Consider the following 25,774-nt stretch of genomic DNA (forward strand, 5'->3'; position numbering starts at 1 on the left):
TTTTGTCCACGTGTGTATTTTATAGTGTTATAGTATTACATTGTACATATGTAAAAAAAAAAGATACAAGGTTTTTACAGTCAGTGTTACAAGCCTTCAATCACAAAATTGCTCTGCTTGTGCCAGTGTTCCATTTGTATTTAAACCAAACAGCCACTGTTTCTGCTTTCTATTGTGAGTAATCCTATCTATTTTAATGTGACATAGTATTGACATCTATTCAAAGAATAACAAACTTTTTTTTAAATGTCCTAAGAATATAAAACATTCAGAATGTTCTCACAGATAACACTAGACACAAAATATCAATGTTTTCAACGTTTTAGTACAAGCATTCATTGACAACAGTTAACAGAAATGTAGTGTTTCAGTGAATAAAAAAAAAGGAATAGGTTCTTTAGTTGTGTCTGTTTTTCTGGCAGTTATTACCAAAAATCATTACCTATTCCTAGGGAATAGACTCCAAGCATTAAGGTGTTGACACTTGTACTTCCTAGTACCGTAGACCTGTTAAAGTTTTGTACAACCAGCTTGGTCCTGTGATGGAAAGATGATGCCTTCAGCTTTGGGCAAAAAACTGCCTGCAAATCCATAAAAGATCATAATCTTACCATTTGTGATGAGTCAGACTTTTATTTAATAAAATATTTTGCTTATGGCATTAATGTATCCATTTTTATACATAGCATTAAATCACAGTGTGAGAAAACACAAGCAAATTTACTAAACCTGATTCAGTTTGAAACAAGTGTGTGGCACATTACGCTAAACATTGGCAGCTCTTATTACTTGATAGCTTTAGATATGTAGTGCAAAACAAATACACAGAAGAGAAACCTTGATCACTTTATTATCACTTTAATTATATTAACACAGACATTTATAATTGTACAATTTGTAATCAACAAAAAACAAACATAATTAAACGTCTGGCACAGCCCAAATTAAATTTGCCCTTAGCCCTTGGAATATAGTATACATTTTAAACTACAATAACTCTAAGCTGTATTTTAACTATAAGCTCTAGTTGTTTTTATAACATGTAGTAGTCTGATGTGTTTGCAGTCTAGACAGATTACTAACTACCTGACTGATTTATCTGCACAGGGAAAACATTTTTGCTCAGAAGTGGAATCAATAAATATTTCAAATTATAGAAGAATAATTGTAATAACAGTCAGTTATCTTGTGATAACACTAAATCAATATAGAATGGTATGACAACTGTTTCTTTTTATAAAAAAAAACAAAAACATTCAAAGCAAAGTACTTTGTGCTAAAATCTGAAAACAGTCTAAAAATATTGTATCTAACAAATTTAGTGCTCTATTTAGTGATTTGGATATGGCATTACCACACAAATGAAAAGAAGCAAATTCACTCTTATCCACAGACCCATTAAAAAAAAAAGCACTGCACTTTAAAATTTACTATTAAATAGTCCAAACAGATTCTGTTTTAAATAATGTGTTTAATTCTATTTAGAAAAAAAGAATATAAAAAAAGACAATGAATCACCAAATATGTGAAATCTAAGTTTGAACCTATTAATTTGTTGCTTGCACGGGATAATTTCTCACATTGAAAGGAATTTATTGTGTAGTTGTATGACTAAAAAATATGGTTTCTTCCTTCTTGGTTCATCCTATAATTGTGTAAGATTTTAATGTAATACATAGCTTTAAGCTTAGTTCAAACCAATTAAAGAGGTTCCTTCCTCAGACTGTGCATATTGCTGATGAAAAACAAATCTGCATTGACTCATTCATTCATTCATTCGTGACCCCCAGCCGACATACACCACCTTCAATCGCCAGTGATTGTCCAGCTACAGCACCAGGAGGCAGTCTGGATATATGGGTCTGGGGGGAGAGACAGAGCAAGAGAAAGTGTTTTTTTAATAGAAGGGTAACTGTTTAGAACTACCAAAGAAAGACAATACTGCTCATTAAAGTATGGGAAAATTAAGTGTGGTTTTGATGGTGTTGCTGGGATTTTTAACACAAGAACACCTGCACTGCTTTGTCTTTAATATATATAAACCAATGAACATTTTATCTTCACAAACAATACTGGGAGATGGAAGTAATTTACATAAACACAGAAAAGTGAAGAAATGTCTTTAAAAATTATTCGTAAAATACTAATTAACATACTATTTACCTGTTGGGAAAGGTTAGGAAACCCCCACATTTATTAGAGCGGATTTTGGAGGAGCCTGTCTTATTTAAATATCAAACATTTAGCCTGGATTACTGTTGATTGGAAACAGAGAAGTTATATATTTAAAAATATACAAGCGCAACAACTGGCAACATGGCCAGGTAAGGCCATCCAAGCAAGTTCAGTCCAACAGCAGACCACAAAATGCGCAAAGATGTATCCAACAAAACAATTCATCAAGGGATCTACAAGTAGTTCTTGCCACAGTTGAAGTTAAAGTATAGCATCTACCATCAGAGAGAATGTTTGATTTTCATTGGAGGGGTGCAAGGAGGAACGTTTGCCATTAAAAAACAAAACAAAACAAAAAAAAAATCATCAGAGCAAGGTTTTGGTGGTGGTTGGTGTGGCGCAACAGATAACACCACTATCTGTCACTGAGCTACCACACCATGTGGGAGACTGGGGTTCGATTCCCGGTCTGGGTGACTATGCTGTGCTACACCAATAAGAGTCCTTGGGCAAGACTCTTAACACTACCCTGATCCACCTCTGTAATACGGGTAAGTCGCTCTGGATAAGAGCGTCAGCTAAATGCCATAAATGTAAATGTAAATGTGAGAACACTCACACAAAGACCAGGACCATCTGGAACCATGTCCTTTAAAAAAATCTAAAGAATTATCTGTACACAATAACAGAGGACATGTTTGGCATTTGGAATTGCATTTCTATTATTTACATTTGACAAATGATTTAAAAAAGACATTTCAGCATTTGCAGGGCTGGGTTGTTACAAAATACATGTAATGGTGCCCTGTGAAAGTCCAGTTTAGACCACTTTGGATGTACATAAAATGTTCTAAGCTGTTTGTGTCAGCCGGCTGTTTAAACTTTTTATGAGGAAGCATCCAATTTACTTGGATTAAAATACCCCCCCCTCCCCCGTGAAATTTGCATTTTGGAGATAAGGTTTTGCTCATGAACTTTTTTTTACTGAATATTACTGGTTTAAAAAAGTTCTAGTCACACAGATAGTTTCAAATTAGTCAATTTGTCAACTGACAGATCTTTCAACTAAAACTAGTACTGCTGAACATTGCCTCAACAAATAACGCACTGCTAACGTGCAGGTCTGAAAGTTAATATATCTATATATTACTGGTACTAGAGATGCCACAAAATTTAGGAGAATTCTACGACTCTTAATACCAATGTTGATACCACAACAAAAATAAACCAATTAAACAAACATTCCAACAGGAACAAGTATTTGAAAAAAAATCACTGATATATCCAAATACAAGAGTGGGATGGATCCTTTGGTTAATAAAGTGTTATCTTTAAGACAAAAAAAATAATACTACAAAAACAGTGAAATGTAGCTTTCAAGAATTTAAAACAAACAATACTATTTAAAAAAAAATGTATTCAACCCGTTATGGCACAGCCATAAAACAAGTAAAGTTAAAAACAAACAAGTAAAGGTACTGATTAGAACGTGAAGACCAACAACCTGGTTCCTAGTTTTAAGTCCAGCATTGACACAATGCAATACTTATTTCACCCGCTGTATCACCTTCTAGCAAACCTTATGTGTCACTGACAGTGTCCTTGTAAGTAGGTAAAAAGGAACATGGTACTTATAATAGGTAGTCACTGTGGTCAGCTAGTGTTTGTCTTTCTGAGTGCAATAAGAACGGTAACATTGCAGGTTATGAAAAGCTTAATGAAACTCGCTGACCTTGAATTCTGTGTATAGAACTGGATGCTTGGATTATGAGTCATTGTGGACCTGTTGCTTCTCCTGCTCTTACAGACTCGCATGTTGTTAGTGTTCCCTGTGCATCTGATGTCAACTACACTTGCAGGCTTAGTATGTTGCTCTCAAAGTCAAAAGAAATCACAATCTTGCATATCTAGCTGTGACAGTATAGGTGCTTTCAGTACTTTCAGTAATTTTCTTACCTTGGCTTTACTGTCATGTGCAGACATGTACCCAACACACATACTCTCTGTAGTATGGCTCCAAAGGAACTCTACTGAAGATGGAAGAGAGATGAATTGTAAATTAGTAACATTTTCAGAAATTCAACTCAAATTAATATTTTAAACATAAAATATTAAGTGTATTATTTTATATTTTTTATTAGATCACTGTATCCCAAATTCCTTCAGCATCCATTTTGTTTGTTCTGCTGGCATAACAACTGAATGAATTGGTTATGTCAGACATCTGTACAGAGTGCAAACTTGCAGTTAGTAGCAGATCGAACTTGCCAAAATAAGAATGCCATACTGTAATAGAAATAATTAATCAGCTTGCAACCAATGTGAAATGTACACAATAGTTTAATAGGCAAATTTATGCCTGTCAAGACTGATATTTGAAAATTGCCCCAGAACATCCCACCACCCCTAACATATATATCCCTAAGATTTAGATAAGGGTATACCAAGGTAATCCTAAAACACCCCCTAGGCACCCACTTGAAATACTAGTTAATAAAAAGGACTGGGTTGAGAAGTTTCTACATTAAATAACTGACTACTTAATTATGTGAATTGCTGTGAACATCCCTGTGTTATGTAAATGAAACAGAGGAATATAAATTCATCTCATTTATGTATTACACCAAAATCTAAGTGGCATATTTTACTATGCTTGATATTGCTTTTAATTAAGTTTGAGCCTCTAATTTGATGAGATACATACACAAACTTTAGCTTTTTAGGCTGGTACCTCTTTCACATCCATTCATCAAAATATGACCATACCTTCTTTGATTCGCTGTTAACAGAGCTCAATTTTGTTTAATTTAAATTATCAGTTGCAAAATATATAGTATAATTTATGGATAACTAATACAGTGCATCACAAAAGTGAGTACATCCCTCACATTTCTGCAGATATTTAAGCATATCTTTTCATGGAACAACACTGATAAAATGATACTTTGACACAATGAAAAGTAGTCTGTAGTAGTAGTCTGCAGCTTATATAACAGTATAAATTTATTCTTCTCTCACAATAACTCAATATACAGCCATTAATGTCTAAACCACCGGCAACGAAAGTGAGTACACCACACAGTGAGTATTTTGTGTGGCCATCATTATTTTCCATTACTGCCTTAACTCTCCTGGGCATGGAGTTTACCAGAGCTTCACAGGTTGCCACTGGAATGCTTTTCCACTCCTGCATGACAACATCACGGAGCTGGCGGATATTCGAGACTTTAGGTCTGGAGACATGCTTGGCCAGTCCATCACCTTTACCCTCAGCCTCTTCAATAAAGCAGTGGTCGTCTTAGAGGTGTGTTTGGGGTCATTATCATGTTGGAACACTACCCTGCGACCCAGTTTCCGGAGGGAGGAGATCATGCTCTGCTTCAGTATTTCACAGTACATATTGGGAGTTCCTGTGTCCCTCGATGAAATGAAACTCCCCAACACCTGCTACACTCATGCAGCCCTAGACCATGGCATTCCCACCACCATGCTTGACTGTAGGCATGACACACTTATCTTTGTACTCCTCACCTAATTGCCACCACACATGCTTGAGACCATCTGAACTAAACAAACTAATCTTGGTCTCATCGGACCATAGGACATGGTTTCAGTAATCCATGTCCTTTGTTGACATGTCTTCAGCAAACTGTTTGCGAGCTTTCTTGTGTAGACTTCAGAAGAGGCTTCCTTCTGGGGTGACAGCCATGCAGACCAATTTGATGTACTGTGCGGCGTATGGTCTGAGGACTGACAGGCTGATCCCCCACCTCTTCAATCTCTGCAGCAATGCTGACAGTACTTCTGCGCCTATCTTTCAAAGACAGCATTTTGATGTGACACTGAGCACGTGCACTCAGCTTCTTTGGACGACCAACGCGAGGACTGTTCTGAGTGGACCCTGCTCTTTTAAAACGCTGGATGATCTTGGCCACTGTGCTGCAGCTCAGTTTCAGGGTGTTGGCAATCTTCTTGTTGCCTTGGCCATCTTCATGTAGCGCAACAAGCTGTCTTTTAAGATCCTCAGAGAGTTCTTTGCCATGAGGTGCCATGTTGGAACTTTCAGTGACTTTCAGAGAGAGTGTGAGAGCTGTACTACAAAATTGAACACACCTGCTCCCTTTGCACACCTGAGACCTAGTAACACTAATGAGTCAGATGACATTTTGGAGGGAAAATGACAAGCAGTGCTCAATTTGGACATTTAGGGGTATAGTCTCTTAGGGGTGTACTCACTTTCGCTGCTGGTGGTTTAGACATTAATGGCTGTATATTAAGTTATTTTGAGGGAAGCATAAATTTACACTGTTATATAAGCTGCACACAGACTACTTTTCATTGTGTCAAAGTGTCATTTTGTCAGTGTTGTCCCATGAAAAGATATACTTAAATATCTGCAGAAATGTGAGGGTGTACTCACTTTTGTGATACACTGTATTTCTATGTAAACAAAGTGCTAATAAGTGATGTAATGCTAACAAGCCAGACCCAGCATGGTAAACTATGTGTAAAGACACAGAGCCACTGTTTTATTATTTTTTTATATTTAATATTTTTAAAATATTAAGAACATATTAATGTTTTTAATATTTTGCCTTGTTTTTTCTGATACATAGGCTAATTGCATTATTTGTTCATATTTCAGGCAGCTGGGCACTGCAATATAAATGCTATGCCACCATACGTTTAATTTGTTTTGGTTTAACACAATATTGTTAAATATTATTGTGTATAATGTTTTGTTAAACATTTGATATCTGGCCTATGTATATAACATGACTTAAATAAACCTTAAAATGAACTTGAACCATTGGAAGGTCAGTATGATGCCTAAATTCCTTTCACAACCTTTTCTATTGAAAAGGCAATGGAGTCAAGGCAAAACTGTTACATAAAATGACATAATATTTTGCCAGTGAATTGCATTGTAGACTCAATGCAAAATGCTTTTTGCATTTTATTTTGACATTAGTTTTGTTGTTTACATGTTACTTTACAGTTATTGTATTGTGTTGAGAAGGATATACCCAGTAGATCCTGAAAACCGCCAGAGTTCTGTTCATCTCCACGTTTGCATTTCAGAACAATTACTCCACCTAGAACACCATCCTCACTGGCCAGAAAAGGTGACCCTGTAACACAGAGAGAGAGAGAGAGAGAGAAATTATGTGGTGAGACAACTGTGTAAAAACAGACCAGCCCAAGTAAAGCAATGTTGTGATGAACTACAGCGTGGAGAGGACACAGTGGAGATATATATATATACAGTCATGCCCGAAAGTATTCATACCCCTGGCAAAGTTTGACTTAAATTTACTTTTATTTAACCAGAAGTTATATTTTTGCCTTGAAACGACACGGGCATCTCCCAGGAGATAACACGATGATGTACAAGAGGCATCATTGTCGGAAAAAGTATTTCTCAGCTTTTATACACATTTGAACAAAAAGTGGCATGTCCAAAATTATTCATACCCTTTGAAAACTGTCACAGTATATGGGAAAATCCAAAGTTCTATACCATTCCAAATAGTCCAAGCTGTTTTAAAGCATCCTAATTACCCTGATTCATTGGGAACAGCTGTTTTAATCAACTCAACAGGAGAAAAACAGCAGCTCTCTGCAGTTGGTTTGTGGACAGTCATGGCTAAGACAAAGGAGCTCATTAAGGACCTGCGGCTGTGCATTGTGGCCGCTCACAAGTCAGGAAAGGGCTATAAAGCCATATCAAAATGTTTTCAAGTTCCAGTGGCTACAGTGCAAAGTATTATTAAAAAATACAAGAAGTTCCGCACTATGGAAAATCTCAGAAGATGTGGTCGGAAGCCAAAAGTGACACCTGTGCTGGCCAGGAGAATAGTGAGAGAGGTGAAGAAAAATCCAAGGATCACCACCAAGGCCATCCTGGTGAATCTGGACTCTGCTGGTGGCGACATCTCAAGGCAGACAGTTCAACGGACACTGCACACTGCTGGGTTCCACGGACGCAGGCCAAGGAGGGCACCACTTCTCCAGAAAAGGCACACAAAAGCCCGCTTGACCTTTGCAAATGCTCATCTGGACAAAGAAGAAGACTTCTGGTGTTCTGTTTTATGGTCAGATGAAACAAAAATTTAATTGTTTGGCCACAATGATGTGTGCACCATTTGGCGTGAAAAAGGAGAAGCCTTCAACCCTAAGAACACCATCCCCACTGTCAAACATGGTGGTGGGAACCTAATGTTTTGGGGGTGTTTTTCAGCCAATGGACCAGGGAACTTGATCGCAGTAAATGGCACCATGAAAAAAGAGCAATACATCAAGATTCTCAACAACAACATCAGGCAGTCTGCAGAGAAACTTGGCCTTGGGAACCGGTGGACATTTCAGCACGACAACGACCCAAAACACACAGCCAAAGTGGTGAAGAAATGGTTAGCAGACAAAAACATTAATGTTTTGCAGTGGCCCAGCCAGAGTCCTGACTTGAATCCAATTGAGAATCTGTGGAGGGAGCTAAAGATCAGGGTGATGGCAAGGAGACCCTCGAACCTCAAAGAGTTGGAGCTCATCACTAAAGATGAATGGGCAAAAATACCAGTGGAGACATGCAAAAAGCTGGTCAGCAATTACAGGAAGCGTTTGATTGCTGTAATAGCCAATAAAGGCTTTTCTATTAATTATTGAGAAGGGTATGAATAATTTTGGACATGCCACTTTTTGTTCAAATGTGTATAAAAGCTGAGAAATATTTTTTCCCACAATGATGCCTCTTGTACATCATCGTGTTATCTCCTGGGAGATGCCTGTGTCATTTCCAGGCAAAAATATAATTTCTGGTTAAATAAAAGTAAATTTAAGTCAAACTTTGACAGGGGTATGAATACTTTCGGGCATGACTGTATATATATATATATATATATATATATATATATATATATATATATATACACACACGCACACACACACACACACAAAACAAACAGAAACCTTTACAGCGGAAGAATATAAAATAAAAACTTTGAAAAAGTTTTTGATAAAAACTAAAAACCTGTTGCAGCACCTTTGGCTTTTATTACAGCACTCAGTCTTTTTGGGTAGGAGCCTATCAGCGTGGCACATCTTGATGTGGCAATATTGGCCCACTCTTCTTTGCAAAACCGCTCCAAATCTGACAGATTGCGAAGGCATCTCCTGTGCACAGCCCTCTTCAGATCACCCCACAGATGTTCGATGGGATTCAGGTCTGGACTCTGGCTGGGCCATTCCAAAGCTTTAATCTTATTCCGGTGAAGCCATTCTTTTGTTGATTTAGATGCTTTGGGTCATTGTCGTGCTGAAGTTTCTCTTCATGTTCAGCTTTCTAACAGAAGGCCGTAGGTTTTGTGCCAAAACTTACTGGTATTTGGAACTGTTCATAATTCCGTCCACCATGACTAAGGCCCCAGTTCCAGCTAAAGAAAAACAGTTCCAAAGAATGATGCTGCCAACACCATGCTTCACTGTAGGTATGGTGTTCTTTTGGTGATGAGCAGTGTGGTTTTTGCGCCAAATATACCTTTTGGAATTATGTCCAAAAAGTTCAACCTTTCATCAGACCATAACACGTTTTCCGACGTGCGTTTGGGAGATTTCAGATGTCTTTTCTTAAGGTTTCCGTCTTGACACCCTACCCCATAGCCCAGACATATGAAGAATACGGGAGATTGTTGTCACATGTACTGCACAGCCAGTACTTGCCAGAAATTATTGCAGCTCCTTCAGTATTGCTGTTGGCCTCTTGGCAGCCTCCCTGACCAGTTTTCTTCTTGTCTTATCAAATTTGGACGGACGTCCTGTTCTTGGTAATGTCACTGTTGTGCCATGTTTTTTCCACTTGATGATGACAGTCTTCACGGTGTTCCATGGTATATTTAATGACTTGGAAATTCTTTTGTAGCCTTCACCTGACTGATATCTTTGAATAATGGGATCCCTCTGATGTGCTGGCAGCTCTTTGCGAACCTTTTCTTGTGCTGGAAGATGTGGCAACAAAAATGTCAGGACAAGCCTACTAGAACAGCTGAACTTTATTTGGGGTGGATCATAGGCACTTTAATTGGTGACAGCTGTGTGCTGACTCCAATTGAACATGAGTTTGAATGTAATTGGTTAAATCTGAACACAGCCACATCCCCAGTTATAAAAGGGTGTGCACACTTATGCAACCACATTATCTCAGTTGTTTATTTTTACTTCACTTCGCTACCTCTGCCTTTGTGCAAGGAGGAACAGGAGGAGCACTGCCAGAGCCCTGCAAAATGACCTCCAGCAGGCCACAAATGTGCATGTGTCTACACAAACGGTTAGAAACCGACTCCATGAGGATGGTATGAGGGTCTGACGTCCACAGATGGGGGTTGTGCTCACAGCCCAACACCGTGCAGGATGCTTGCCATTTCCCAGAGAACACCAGGATTGGCAAATTCAACACTGGCGCCCTGTGCTCTTCACAGATGAAAGCAGGTTCACACTGAGCACATGTGACAGACATGGTTGAGTCTGGAGATGCCATGGAGAGCGATCTGCTGCCTGCAACATCCTTCAGCATGACCGGTTTGGCAGTGGGCACAGCCCTCCATGTGCTCGCCAGAGGTAGCCTGACTGCCATTAGGTACCGAGATGAGATCCTCAGACCCCTTGTGAGACCATATGCTGGTGCGGTTGGCCCTGGGTTCCTCCTAATGCAGGACAATGCTATACCTCATGTGGCTGGAGTGTGTCAGCAGTTCCTGCAAGATGAAGGCATTGAAGCTATGGACTGGCCCACCCGTTCCCCAGACCTGAATCCGAATGAGCACATCTGGGACATCATGTCTCGCTCCATCCACCAATGTCAAAACGTCAACGTGTGTTTTTTCACTTTAATTTTGTGTGACTCCAAATCCAGGCCTCCATTGGTTAATAAATTTGATTTCCATTGATGATTTTTGTGTGATTTTGTTGTCAGCACATTCAACTTTGTACAGAACAAAGTATTCAATGAGAATATCTAATTCATTCAGATCTAGGATGTGTTATTTGAGTGTTCCCTTTATTTTTTTGAACAGTGTATATGAGTCAAACTCAAGTTTCTGGAAAATATTAAAATTGGAAGAATAAATATATGAAAGTTTGAAATTAAAAAGGGATAATACATCAAATGTCCAACAAAAGAAATAAACATCAGTTAAACAAAAAACAAAAATAAAAGAAAGATCAAAGTTCATAAATAATACTTAATAAATAAAACACCAAAGAAAACTAATCAAGCGAAACTAATCTGGCAACCCTACGGGAACTCCTGGAAGGCGCATGCAAGAGACGAAAGGAGAGAAAGAGAAAAACAAAGGAGGCAAGTGAGTGCTACACTAGTTCTCGCCACGAGGAGAAGTTACTGCTCAGAGCCCAGCAAAGTTGGAGTTCACAAAGACACTGTTCAGAACTGATGCATCTACTAAATCCGGAAAGGCACCCGGTAAGAGTAGCCAAATCATTTAAACCACCAAGAATCGCTTCTCTAGTGGAAATGGCAGCTGCTGCCTGAACCAGTGTGGACTGTACTAGCTCTGTGCTAAGAGTTGTTAAGCTGCGTTTGCTTAGCTAAATGTTTAGTTTGTTATGGGTCATTTAAGCCATATATGTTGTGTATTAATATTACTATTTAACCAATATTTCTTTCTCCTCCGAGTATTTTCTATTTTCAAGTTTTTTTCACCTGACTCTAGCTGATTTTAGCTAACCCTAGCTGATTCTGCTCTAATGATTAAACTAACCAAGTAATCTACAAAGAAACTGGAACTGATACCAGCAAACTGAAACCATGTAATCTGCAAAATTAAGGACAAAGAGAACTGAATTGAAAATGAATTAAGATATTAAAAAGAGAAAAGAAGAAATCTGCTTGGTCACTGAGTGAATTCCAGTGGATACTCTATGTAGATGGGTCAATTCCTTTCAAGTGGAGAAGCTGCATAGGATTAAAAAGAACTTGACAGTTAAAAACCAACAGACCAGAGAACGTGCATCACATGCAAGGGCTAGCTTTACTAGCCCTTGCACGTGATGCTTATGCTTCCTGGTTAGCACTTGGTTCTACAGCAGCAACTTGCTCACAATCAACAGCGCAGTGCACAGTTCAGTGACTCCAAAGTTAGACCAGAGAGCCACCTTAAAATAGGTGTACAGACAAAGGAAAAGATGGAACCCACCAGAAAAACAAAAAAGAATTCAAAACCATGTAATGGACCTAGAACTACACATCACAAAATTAGTCTCAAGAAAGGCCAGCTTCATACAGATTCAAAGACCATCATCCATGGCAAGTACCCCCAATTATCTCACACCAATTATTAAATTGAAGCCCACTGCCCTCCCCAAGTTCACTGGCAACAAATGAGACTTCCATAGGTAGAAGAAAGACTGGGAAGTGCTCAAAGTCCAAGGTGAATCAACTGGTTCAAAGGAGGTGAAGAAAATCCAGTTACTAGACAGTTTTGATGACAAACATCACAAGAGACCTCCATCTAACTACCTATAACACTGCAGATGACCTCTTCCATTGCTATTGAAACACTGGAGGACTTTTTGCAACAAAACTTGCAACAGTCAAGAGTTATCAATCACGAAAAATTGACAGATTAATTCAAACTTGATCTTGGCAACACAGGTGCTATTAAAAATCCACTAGTGACAATGTCAACAGAGAGTAAACTTCCAGAAAAAAAAGAGTGGCTAGTCTATGCTGCTGATGCCAGAAACACGGTAGTGCCAGACAATTGGTTTGGCTTTGTCTTTCCTTAAAAATCAAGAAAGCATACATAAGCAGTTTGAGCGACGAGGAACAAAGGAGAAGAGACACCAGGTCTGAGCCAAAATATGCCAGAACCAAGTCCACCAAGTCAGATCAGGAGCAAAGGACAGTAGTCTGTGGCAATGAAAAAATTGTACTACTGCAGACAGTTCAGATCGCTCAAACTGGCAGAAAAAAAGCCTGCAGTAAGAAAGTTTGGGGCATGTAAAAGATCAAAGTGAGTACTCCCAAGGGTACCCTCAAGTCACATCAACCGGTGTGTTATAGGCTGGACAGCATTGCAGACGTCCATAACAGTGCGGACCCCAAAGCAACTGCAAAAATTATTTTTAGACATCCCACTCAATGAACTTACAAGACCCAAACAAATAAAACTACTCATAAGCCACAGGAAAGGCCAGATAGCACCTCAAAGAATCAGAGTAATTGGAGACCTTGTGCTGTGGGACGGACCACTGGGAAAGAGAGTTAGAGGAACTCATCCAGAGCTCTTCAAAGATCTTTGCCAGGTCAATGAGAGCAGCTGCTGTAAAGTATGAGGATCTTCCTAACAAGACCTCAGAGCAACGTCTACCACGAACACATTAGGTTCAAGTTCCGAGAGTCAAGTTCTGCAACCACTAACCAAAACTTTCTAGAGTGGTGGAAGTGGCATTGGCGCAGCATGCAAGCCAATATGTGGAGACTGTCGCTGTGGAAGCTGCCAGCCAGGTGGCAAGGAAATCACACCCCACAATGATCTTGGCCAGCTAGAAACTATAACAGCAAATGTGCAGAGGATTCTGAATGTAGGAGGATTTGAGCTCAAGCCTTGGATCTTTTCTGGGCAAAGACCAAACCCCTTAACACAATGAGAACTGCTCAGCCAGATATCAGGGATATTTGATCCAACTGGCTGGGTAACTCCAGCTAAGCAGAAGGGAGTCATTCTGATATGTAGAGCATTCCAAGAGACAAAGGGCAAATTGTCCAGTCACATGGGAGATGGCACTCAAACAGCATCAGGGAAGATGCAATTAACTTTTTAAAAAAACAGCTGACTCCCCAATGCTTCACGGAAGAACCCTAAACAATCGCGTTCTCTGATGGAAGTAAACATGCCTATGGAGCAGTGATGTACTTGAGGTGGAACTCAACTCATGGCCCAATCATTAGACTAGTAGAGTCCAAAGCCAAGTTAACTCCCTTGGATCACAAAGGTGATACTGTCATAGCAGAAATGTGTTGAGCAGTATTTGCCTCACGGCTAAAGAAGTACTTTGAACTGCACAGCTGAATCCAGGTAAAAGGACCATTTAGTTGACAGCCAAACACTCCTGTGCAATTCAGCAAGAAAGCTATGGCTATCAAACGTTCTCTGCAAATAGAATCGGAGAGATCCAAAGCAGTACAAGGATCCAAGATTGTTACTGGACACTTGGTTCACAAAACATAGCTGATCTTGTCACCAGAGGAGCCAGCCAACAAGAGATGGACGAAAACTCAGAATAGCAAAAAGGTCCAAAGTTTCTAAGATTACCAGTAGGTGAGTGGCCAATCAAATCAGCTAAAGAATTAGCAACCACTGCTAGAGAAAATATCAACATACTGCCAAAAACGCATTTGTGGCTGTGTTAACAAGGGCTAAAGCGACAAAGAGACAAAGACAACCATATACACCATTTGGGACACAGATGGAATTTGGCTTCCGCTTTTATCCCATCCGTGCAGTGAACACACATACACACCAGTGAAACACACACAGTGAACAGTGAGCACACGTGCCCGGAGCGGTGGGCAGCCATTGCTGTGGCGCCCGGGGAGCAGAGAGGGTGAAGAGCCTTGCAAGGGCCCCAATGGTGGCCGCTTGCCGAGCCCTGGTATCGAACCCACAACCCTGTCATCAATAGCCCAGAGCTCTAACCGCTAAGCCACCAATGCCCCTAAACCAAGACAGCTCCAGAACCAGGAACAGGTAGAGCCTGCAGGGTCAGCTGTCAAGGATCTTGTGAATGTCAAGCGGTTCACTGATCTAACCAGACTAGTCAAAACAGTTGCATGGATCTGGAGAACAGCAAAGAGGTTCATGGGGAAAAGTCAAACCCTAAACAGTCCAAAGTAGGAGGCAGTCTCTTCAGCAGCAGTCATCTCAGTAAGGGAGCGTGAAGATGCTCTAATAGACATTTTCCTTTCAGAACAAGAGGGCACCATCTTCCCAAGCACTACTACAGACAGACTGGTAGTTTACAGAGATAAGGGATCTGGATTACTGCAATGAGGAAGAAGGAGAAAGAAAGTTTGGGTCAATAGTTGCATTACAACAGCAGACCTTTTTGGACTCTACCAAGTAATAGATGATGACAAGAAAAGAGTAAAACTCAAGGTTTGGGGGTGTTTTGCTGTATGATCAGCAGAGCTATCCACATCGAAGTAACAAACTCACCTTCATTAGAAAGTTTCCTGATGGCCTATCTAAGGTTCACTACGATCAGAGGGCATCCAAAGAAAGTTTGTTCAGACTCAGATGTGTAGATGGGTCAATCCCTTTCAAGTGGGAAAGCTGCACAGGATTAAAAAGAACTTGACAATCCTCAAACAGCGTTACTATGGTAAATAGGAGGGATAAGGGGCTTCTTATTAGAGCTTGGGATGCTATATTTTATTACGAACATCCTACAGAGACGGTAAGTCAGCAGGGAAGTAAGTCAGAGGGGAACTTAATATTAACATTCACAATTTTTTAGCTGCCTGATCACTCAGAGCCATAATCTACTCTGGTCTACTGGTCACTTCTCTTTAGGATGTTCATAAAATTTAACATCTCTACATCTAAGTAACAGTGAAGCAGCTTTTTGGTACTTTATTTTGTTCCTACAACAGCACAATCTTGAGTTTTAAATTTTAGATGAGCAAAATACAGTGCTCTGTAAAAATAAATGAGACCACATAGTCATATTACTTAGGGAGATCACTATGCTGATTACATTACCGCTTTGAGATGTTAAGTGTGCCCAGATTTAAGTGTGCCCAGAAGTTTAATTATACATTATGGATATTTTCTCTTTAAATGTGGATGAGGATGATAGTATTGCATTACTTACCTATGAACTTATTTTGCATTGCCTCCAGGAGGGCTTGATGTGCATCCTCAGTCTGTACAGCTGTGGAGCACTCTCTGGCTAACATGGTGCGAATCAGGTGCTCCCCACAGCCTGTAATCCACCAGAATAACAAGAATCAGCAAAGGCTAAAACATTTTGGGGAGTGGGGTGCTGCCACAATGCACATGGCTACTCCATGTTTTGTTATTGAGGTTTTGTCTATAAACGACAACATAACTGGATGGTTTCTAAAACTCCCTGTCTAGTTTCACCCCAGATGCTACACATCGAAGTTGCAATGAATCAGTTTGATGATTGAATTCCAGCAATCCAGTTTGATTTGTTTAAAAGTTTGATTGCTTTATTATTAAAAAAAAACAACTACCGTTTACAGTGACACATTGTAACCTGATGGCAGAGATGGAAAGTAGCGAATTAGGATTTTTTTGTTTGTTTGTTTGTTTGTTTTTTACTTTTGTACTTGTATTTTTTACAGTACAAGTAGTAGTACCTTTAGTTTTACTTAAGTATTGTTTGAAGCATTGCACTTTGCTACATAGTGTACAAATCTGTGTACAAATGTCAATATGGTTGTCTTTTCTTGTCTACATTTTAAATCTCATCCACAAATGCAGTAAAATGGCATGTCCATGTGACTTTTTTTTGGCCTTGCTCAACACCACTGCAAAAAGATAAAAAAACAAACATTTTGATTTAAGCAAGACACAAACAAAGAAAAGCAAAAAAGGCCAGAAGTTAGCTCTTTTCTGACACTTTTTAATTTTTTTGTATGTGACACTTGGGGATAAACATACAACAATGTTATACTTAAATCATGCAGAAAGGAAAAAAAAAATCTAAAATAATAAGTGTGACTAAAATCTTAAGCATATAATCTTAAGTATACAAGCTGTGCTTGTTCCTAGCAATTGCAGGTTATCAACCCTGTTTATGATTGGTTGTAAAAGTTAAAAACCATAAATGTTTTACATGGAAAAAACTAGAATAACTTAAAAGGAAAATTTAATTTGATGACTGCTTCGATTAATGCCACATAACAATGACACCAACAATCACCAAACACAAACAATGTCAACCCTGTTCAAAGACAGTCAACCTAGCTATTTACACATATTTTAGAAAATAATTATTTTTGAACTTAGTATGTACTTGGGGACCAATGAAGTGACCCAATTTTTTTGCTACCAATTAACTGCAATCTTCCTTTCTCAGATTACTCAGGTGCTGGAAACACTGGAAACAGCACAGCAACGGCATAGATAACCTATTAGCAAAATGCAAAAATGGCGGTCGACCAAAAAACTAATTTCACAAGCAATTTTTAATATAAAAAAAGAAAATAAATCGAATTTAATTAGTGTGTTATTCATTACACATAAAATATATTTAATTAATAAATACATTAAATACTACATAGCGTACAATTATTAATTAATCTTGTAGAAGTAAAAAAGGGTGATTAGGATGATTCTGTGTCCCATCTTTAATATTTAATCAGAAGTCACCACACTGAACATTAACCAACAACATCCATTTAATCAATTTTTATTGTCACGCTTCTGTGTCATCCTTCTGCCTCAAGATCAGGTTCACTCAGGCCAACTAAAAGGTTCTTTGATGAGAACAAAATTTATTTTTTTTGGCCATCAGACAAGACGCTATGTTTACCAGAGACCAAACACTGCACATCACCACAAACACACCATCCCCACCATTAGGCAAGGCGGTGGCAACATCATGCTGTGTTCTGGTGAGGCAGAGTCAAAGTTCATTTTTTTTTGTTTATTCCATGATTACATAAAAAAAAGCTAAAAAGAGGGGTAAACCCGTTGGATATGCCCTGATTTATATATACATACATACATTGCTGAAGCAAAATGACAAAATGTGCAAATGCACACACACACAGCTTGTCTGTGTTCTCTAGTGAATGATAGTGCTACATTCAAATACTTTTGGGGGAGTTATGGAGTTGGGGATGAGGTGATCATCCATCATTCTGACCTCACAAATGCTGTTATCAGGGAAATGCAATTAAATATCAGGGTCACCAAATGCTGAGGCGCATAGTGCATCTCTTTTGTCATGAACCTGCCTGACTGCACTGTGCCCACAATGTTGCACACTGTTGCTCGTGCACTTTTTCCTACAGCATTTTTTGTGCATTAAAACAACTTTTCATTAATATGCTTCAATACAGCACTCTGCAAATAACCAGTCTTTTCAACAATGACCTTCAGTGGCTTAGTCTCTTTGTATGTGGAGGCCGCCAATGATCAGAATGACGTTCTAATTTTGTGAGATACAGTAGTGTGTCTGCATACCCCTTCACTTTCTCCATGTTTTATTACATTACTGACTTATTCTACAATAAATTGAGGTCATTTTTGTCACAAAATGTAAAAATAAATGTTATAATATTATTTTACTGACAAAAATAGATTATTTAGGGGTTATATATCCATACACACCTTGGGGCTAATACTTTGATGCACCTTTGGTAGCAATTACAGCTTAAAGGCATCTTGGGAAAAATCTTGCCTGGCACAATTGTTTCTTGCATAATTCTCTTGGCATATCCTTGCAAGCTCAGTCAGGTTGAATAGGGAGCGTTGGTACACAACCATTGTTAGCTCCTTCCCCAGATGTTCAATTGGATTCAGGTCTGGGGCTCTGGCTGGGCCACTCAAAGGCATTTACAGAGTCTCTAAAGCCATATCTTTGTTGCTTTGGGTCGTTGTCATGTTCATCCAAGTCTGGGGTCCAGAGTGGCATCAGTGGAAACAAAATGCATCTCAGCTCACTTTTGAGTGTCACATCAGTGTACACACTTGTACATGATTACATGATATTTTACATTTTGATTTTTAATAAATTAGCTTTGTCTGAGCCTAATAAAGTTACATTCTGAAAATAAATAGGATGTGTGTCCAAAATCTGAGGAAAATGTTAATATTTAAGCTTGTTTTCTGTAAGAGTTTTTGGTGGTGGCTTAGCGGTTAGAGGGTTGTGGGTTCGATATGGGCTCAGCAAGCTGCCACTGATGCCCTCTCTTCTACCTGTGTGCCGCAGCAATGGCTGCCCACCACCACCACTCTAGGCATGTGTGCTCACTGTCACTGTGTGCGTTTGATCGCTGGTGTGTGTTTACTGCATTGATGGGTTAAATGCAGAGGCCGAATTCCCTCTGTGGCTGACACAAATGATGAATATAGTTGTCTTGTCTTGTCAACTTAGTACTATTTGTCTACCATTTATTTTTTGATTGAGTGTGATATCTGAAGTTTGTCTTTTGGTTTGAATAGGGCTTACCTAAGGATTTCAGAGTGGTACTGTGTGGATTTAATTTATTGGCTTCATACTGCAATATGCCATATTAGAAATGATAGAAATTATATTATAGGTTATTATATTATATATATATATATATATATATATATATATATATATATATATATATATATATATATATATGGTTATTATATTATTTATATATATATATATATATATATATATATATACACACACACACACACACACACACACACACATACATATACTACTGCTCAAAAGTTTAGGATCACTTGCAAATTTCCCTCTTTTTTAAAGAAAAACACATTTTCATGCAATTCACAAACAATATTGTCCATTTCACAATATTAGATGATTTTTAAAGAATAAAACGTTTGTATTAAAGCCTATTTTTGTATAGAGGCTTATTTTGCATAGAACCCTATTATCAGCAATTTTCACAAACTGGCTCTAACAAGGACAGAAAAAAGAGGTGTGCAAGAAGATAAATATCTTAGAGTGTGCAGTTTGAGAGAAAGACGCCTCACAGGCTGTCAACTGACAGATGCACTAAATGGAACCCGTCAAACACCAGTGTCAGCATCAATGGTCAAGAGGCGACTTCAGGATGTTGGACTTCATGGCAGAATTGCCAAAAAAAAGCCACACATCACACTGGCCAATAAAAAGAAAAGACTGCGATGGGCCAAAGAGAAAAGACATTGGACAGATGAGTCCAAGTTTGAGGTCTTTGGATCAAACAGAAAAACATTTGTGAGGTGCAGGACCAATGAAAAGATGCATGACCAATGCTTAATGCCATCTGTCAAGCATGGTGGAGGCAGCGTGATGGTCTGGGGATGCCTTGGAGGTGGAATAGAATATTTATACAGAGTGGAAGGGATCTTAAAGAAAGAAGGCTACCAAAAGATTTTGCAACGCCATGTCATACCCTGTGGACAACGCTTGATGGGGGCTAATTTTATCCTACAACAGGATAATGACCCCAAACACACCAAATTGTGTCGCCAATATTTAAGAAATAAGGATAGAGTGGCCAGAACAGTCCCCGGATCTGAACCCTATTGAGCTGTTGTGGGAGCAGCTTGACCGTATGGTGCGGAGGAAGACTGCATCAAGCCAATCCATGTTGTGGGAGATGCTACAGGAAGCATGGGGCGAAATCACATCAGATTACCTCGAATAGTTGACAGCTAGAATGCCGTAGCGTCTGCCAGGCTGTAATTGCTGCAAAAGGTGGCTTCTTTGATGAAGGCAAAATTTGAAGTACACAGTCATCATTTTCATTAAAATCAATATTTCTTACTCTGTCCTGTTTATTGGCTTTTTTCATAATCTTAAGTGTGTTTCCATTGAAAACAAGAAAATTTCACTGTGATCCCAAACATTTGAGCGGTAGTGTATGTATATACTGTATGTAACACTCACGTAACACCACATTTTACCACATAATTTTCTATGACAACCCTAATAATATGTGTTAATATTCAATTTAATAAAACAAATACAAAAAATTAACCCACAGCTAGTAACAGTGTAACTGATATTGATTAGTGCTGAATGCTGCTTCACTGAGAAAGTCGTGTAAACTCTATGTACAGCAGAAAGCACAGATTTTTCATACCTGAGGTACTCACAGCTGTACCGCAAGGTTTGGCATCATGCGCATTTTCAGCCCAGCAGCCGCAGCCATAATGAGCAGCCTTAGACAGAGAGGAAGATATATGCAAAAGACATGCTTATCTACTGAGAATATAATTCTACTGTATAATTGTGGAAGAGCTACGGACTGTGGCAAATTGCAGACAGTGGCTCTAATGACGCATCAGTGCTTCTTACCTGGCCCACTCGCCCGGGATGTTTCATGGCCAAACCACCACTAGAGACCGCAGCTGCCACATTCCCATCCTGATCCACAACAACTGCTCCCACTGTGTCCAAGGAGGAAGAAATAGGCGGCATGAATTCCCTCACCTGTTTAAAGTGAATCATTCAGTTAGTTTTTGATAAATCAATTTTTTTATTAAAAATAAATTCATTAAAATTTGGTGAAAATTTTGTATGAAACACCCAAGAAAGCTGGGTATCAGAAAAACTGCATATTATTAGAATTTATTGCAATGCATCAGTGCTACAAAAGTGAAGATTTGTTGGTACCCCATCAATATTTCCGTTAGTGTAAATAGCTAAACACCTAAATGATAACCTTATATTAAAAGGCATCAAGTTAAAGACAAATATGTTAAGAAAACGGTTTTTGAATTTTTCTTTTTGTATCTTATTACAAAATAAGAAACAAAAGTGAAGCACAGGTTTGGGCACCCTGCATGGCCAGTAGCATACGTACACACCCCTTGTTAAAGCTTTTTGTAGTAGCTTAGATTGTTTACATTTTTGTTTTCCACAAATTCTTACTTGCAAAACTGCTTTAATCTAGTAGGTGAGAACGTAACATGGATCAAATTTATTTGTGTAGAGCTTTTTACAAATGGTGTTGTATCAAAGTAGTTTTACAGGAATCAGTTAGAGGACAAGAGATCAGCAAAACATAAAAACCCCAAGTGAGCAAGCCAAAGGCGACAGCGGCAAGGAAAAACTCCCTCAGCTGTAGGAAGAAATCTTGGGAGGAATAAAGACTCACAGGAGGGGCCCTCTGGTTAGAATGCTATTTATATTAGTGGCAGATAAGGTCCATGTAGTCCATATTTTAACAAAAATTCCTTAGGCAGTAAGCAAATGGCAGGTGGGTGGGGAGTTAATCTGACACGGGAGGCAGGGGAGTCAATCTGGTGGGGGGCAGCTGGTCTGACAGATCCCGGGGACCCCAGTGGGCAGCTTTCCAATAGGTCAGGTCCGATAAATGGGCAGTCATTAACTTGGAGAAGATAAAGAGATACAATTTGTTCTGATTTGTTCTGATTAACAGTCTCAGGAGAGCGCCTGAGCCAGCACAGTCCTCAAAGAACTGGACTGATAGTCAAATTGTCTTGTTTTAGTAAGGACCCTGGCTGCAGCATTTTGAACTAGTTGATGTCTACTTTCCTAGGTTCCTGCTGGAAGATCTTAAATAGTGGGTTGCAATAGTCATGTGGTAATGAAAGGATGTACTATTTTGTCTGCATCATGCATTGATAAGAAATTTTCCGAAGATGCAGAAAAGCTGTCCTAGTAATATTAGCTATATGTTGGTCAAATGATCGATCTGAATCAATTATGATGCTGAGATTTTTAGCTGATGAACTAGGAATAACAGAAATCACCACATTGCTTTTTTGTCACTGTTTAGAAGAGGAAGTTAAGTGACATTCAGCCTTTCACATCTTTTACATAGTCCGCAATTTTCTTTAATCTAGATTTGACATCAGGTTTGACTTATACATCCTCTTAACATTCCAGCCTTTTTTCCATTTTCTGCCTGAAATTACACACCCAATTCTTGAGGCTTTCTACTCAAGCCTTATGTAAACTAGAAGCTTTTGTTAAGTAATATTACTGAAAAGCATTCAGATCTGTCATAGAAAACACTTAGCCTGCAATGGTCAAAATATGATGAAAACAACAAAAAATGTAAGCGTTTTCTTACATATTTAATTTTATAATTTAGATTTATAGAGACTATTAACTGAAGCCTTCATGTCCCTCAACACTTTTTGCTTTTGAACCTACTGTCACCATGTGTCTACTGTCAACATGCAAAACTTGTGAGTTGATTCCTACTACTGATTTCCAGTTATTCAAGCTGGGGTAGACAGCGAACATGCTGCTTCTCAAAGTGTCCTTTTAAAGTAAAAGGTAAGGTAAAGGTTGCACATATTTGTCACTATACAGCGAAAGTCTCCAAAGTCCCCAACCTCTTCAAAATAAAGACAGCAAATCTTTCTGCATTTCAGTATAATGGCTTACATCATCATAATCCTGAGAGCCTGTCTGTTTGATTGGTCTTATGTCCACATTGGCTAATTAAAAATGGCTTTATAAAATATATGAATAGGCATACTGTAATTTTTAATTTCAATATTTTCTTTTCATAGACATATGATAGGGTCTTAATCCAGATAGACATTTCTTACGCAGGTATGAGTTGTTGGACCACAGCCTTTTCTAAGATCTTAGATATAAATATTAGGTTAGAAATAGGTCTTTAATTAGACTTCTCATACACTTGCTTTCTTGGTTTTATGACTGCTAATTTAAGATGTAATATGTAATTTAAGATGAGTAAATGCCCTAAGCTAAAAGACAAATTTACTATTGTTAAAAATCTATGCTTTTTCCGTTCTGTACAACTACCATGAATATTACTGTACCTGTAAACAAACAGAACACAAATGTATAAATTAATAAGATATGAATAAAAAAGGGTTATATGTCCTGCACTATGGACTATGTTTGTTCATTTGACTTTCTCTGTGGACTGCCACCTTTTCTGTGACTAAGACATGGATTCCTGTATCTCCTCTGAAGCACCATAAGCTATCAATTCATGACACCAAGAAACAGTTATTTAATGCCAATGTACTTCCTGTTGACGTAATGGTTGTTTGAAATCACCTGATGGGAGTTTTGCTGCTTTGGCACACTAGTATTTACTAGTATCTAGCTGGCTCGCTCTGTTCAACTTGTTCTTATTTTTTTTTTCAGCATATATAAAGCACCACAGGTGACGTAAGCGGATATGACAAGGCGAGTAACACATAAATTGAGCAACACAACGAATCAATAATGAAATTCATAATCAATTATTATCAATTTTATTGATTTGTTGTTTCAGCCCTACCACATGTCCCCACCACATTTTCTCCTTCCGGTCAACTTTCCATTAATAAACACTTGTTTTGGCCAACTGGCTTCAAAATGGCTCATCCTTAATGTCATCTTATCAGACAAGTTTTCACAAAGGTAAAACATTTTAAATAAAGCTTGAAAAAAAAAACATTCAGTCAAAACAGTAGTGTCAAACTGTCACACATACAGTCGAAACAGTAGTGTGCACTATGCACTATGTGCAAAATAGCTATTATATAAGTCTTTAAAACTATACATGCTTTTATAAATTTACTCACAGTTCCACTTGACGATCGTGGTCTCTTCAAAAATGTAAGTTCCGTCTTCTCTGCCAGCTCCATCTTCCGTTTGTTCCTTTTGTAAGCAGCTAGACTCGATTCTGAGAAATACCAAAAAGAAAATCCCAGCATTTCTTTAGAAATTTAAAACCGTTTTCAATCCAAAAAAGTTTTGCCATTCGATTCTGAGACAGGTTCCTAGTCATGTTCAATTAACTTCAAATGAACTTCAACTAAGTCTTAAGTAAGTCATAATTTGACTGATCTGACTTCCATGATGTGCTACAACCCTTTCAAAAATCATGCACAATGCCTTTGCTTTTCTGGTCCTCACTAAAGTTTGGTCATTTGACTCCACCACTGAGGTCTGGCTATTATCAACAATTTCTAGAGTACTAACTCACATTTACTGTAACTAAGCAACACTTTACTGTAGGGAACTATTTAAAAAGCTACCTGACATTATCACTCTGACAACTGACACAAGCATACATACACAAGAGCTTATTCCAAAAGGAGTCAACTGTCAAAGGTTGCTTTTGTAAACTTTGGTGTCAAGTTACATTTGTAATACAAATACATTTGTATTCTATTGTGTGATATGTTGTAGCCTAGTATCTGTAACCCTGAAAAGAAGGGTCCTGAAAAGAAAAAAAGAAGGGTGAAGGATGCAAATTTCAGCATTTTCTGCAACTCCTCTGCAGAAATCTTTAAATATCAAGTACTTTGATGCAACACTACTTGTTCTGTTTGACTCACTTGTTACAAACTTTTTCTCCTTTACATTTTTGCCTTTCACTCTTTGTCTTTCGCTCCTATTTAAAAAAGTCAGTTAGTTCTGTAAAGGTTTAAAATGACTAAATTAATTAATTTAAGGTTTAAAAAATTCATCAATTCCAAAAGGGTTTCAAAGATTAAACTCATTCAGTAATGACAGATATTGACAAAATCATCTAATTTGTTTGTTGTTTATAATATAATTTAATCCTATTTAGCAAAATGTAATTTTTGTTAACTAAAACACTATTGTTCATTTCAACAGTAATTCATTCAAGCAGGGATCATTAGTTTGAAAGCTAAATCTCATTTATATGTTCAGTATACAATGATTATGGTTACCTGAACAGCCAGCAGCACACATGTTTTCTCCACGTTCTTCTCACTTTCTACTCATGTATACTCTTCCCTTTACAGGTATTACACTGTACTATTCATGCCATTAAAATGTACACTTAGAGCACATAGAGATATTGTAACGTCCTTATGCTAATAGTAGTGTATTATTTTTGATAGTACACATATTTAAGGGCTTT

The 25,774-nt window shown here is 38.2% G+C and overlaps 1 protein-coding gene across 4 annotated transcripts in view; it reads right to left on the minus strand.

The window, feature by feature from the left end:
- Nucleotides 1-833: 833 nt before the first annotated feature.
- tasp1 (taspase, threonine aspartase, 1) overlaps nt 834-25,774 on the minus strand; it is a 74,372-nt gene continuing 49,431 nt past the window's right edge. For 2 of the 4 annotated variants that reach the window (XM_072670570.1, XM_072670572.1), the window contains exons 8-14: nt 24,462-24,562; nt 21,238-21,372; nt 21,023-21,101; nt 16,066-16,176; nt 7,203-7,307; nt 4,132-4,205; nt 834-1,862 (exon numbers count right to left, since the gene is read on the minus strand). In XM_072670570.1, coding sequence (XP_072526671.1) covers nt 1,770-1,862; nt 4,132-4,205; nt 7,203-7,307; nt 16,066-16,176; nt 21,023-21,101; nt 21,238-21,372; nt 24,462-24,562 — 698 coding nt within the window. In that variant the 3' untranslated portion in view covers nt 834-1,769. Of the gene's footprint in view, nt 1,863-4,131; nt 4,206-7,202; nt 7,308-15,407; nt 15,525-16,065; nt 16,177-21,022; nt 21,102-21,237; nt 21,373-24,461; nt 24,563-25,774 lie in introns of those variants that run through there. The other 2 variants (XM_072670571.1, XR_011978385.1) reach the window with 2 other exon arrangements.

This window comes from Salminus brasiliensis, chromosome 24 (assembly GCF_030463535.1).
Source record: "Salminus brasiliensis chromosome 24, fSalBra1.hap2, whole genome shotgun sequence".
NCBI lineage: Eukaryota > Metazoa > Chordata > Actinopteri > Characiformes > Bryconidae > Salminus > Salminus brasiliensis.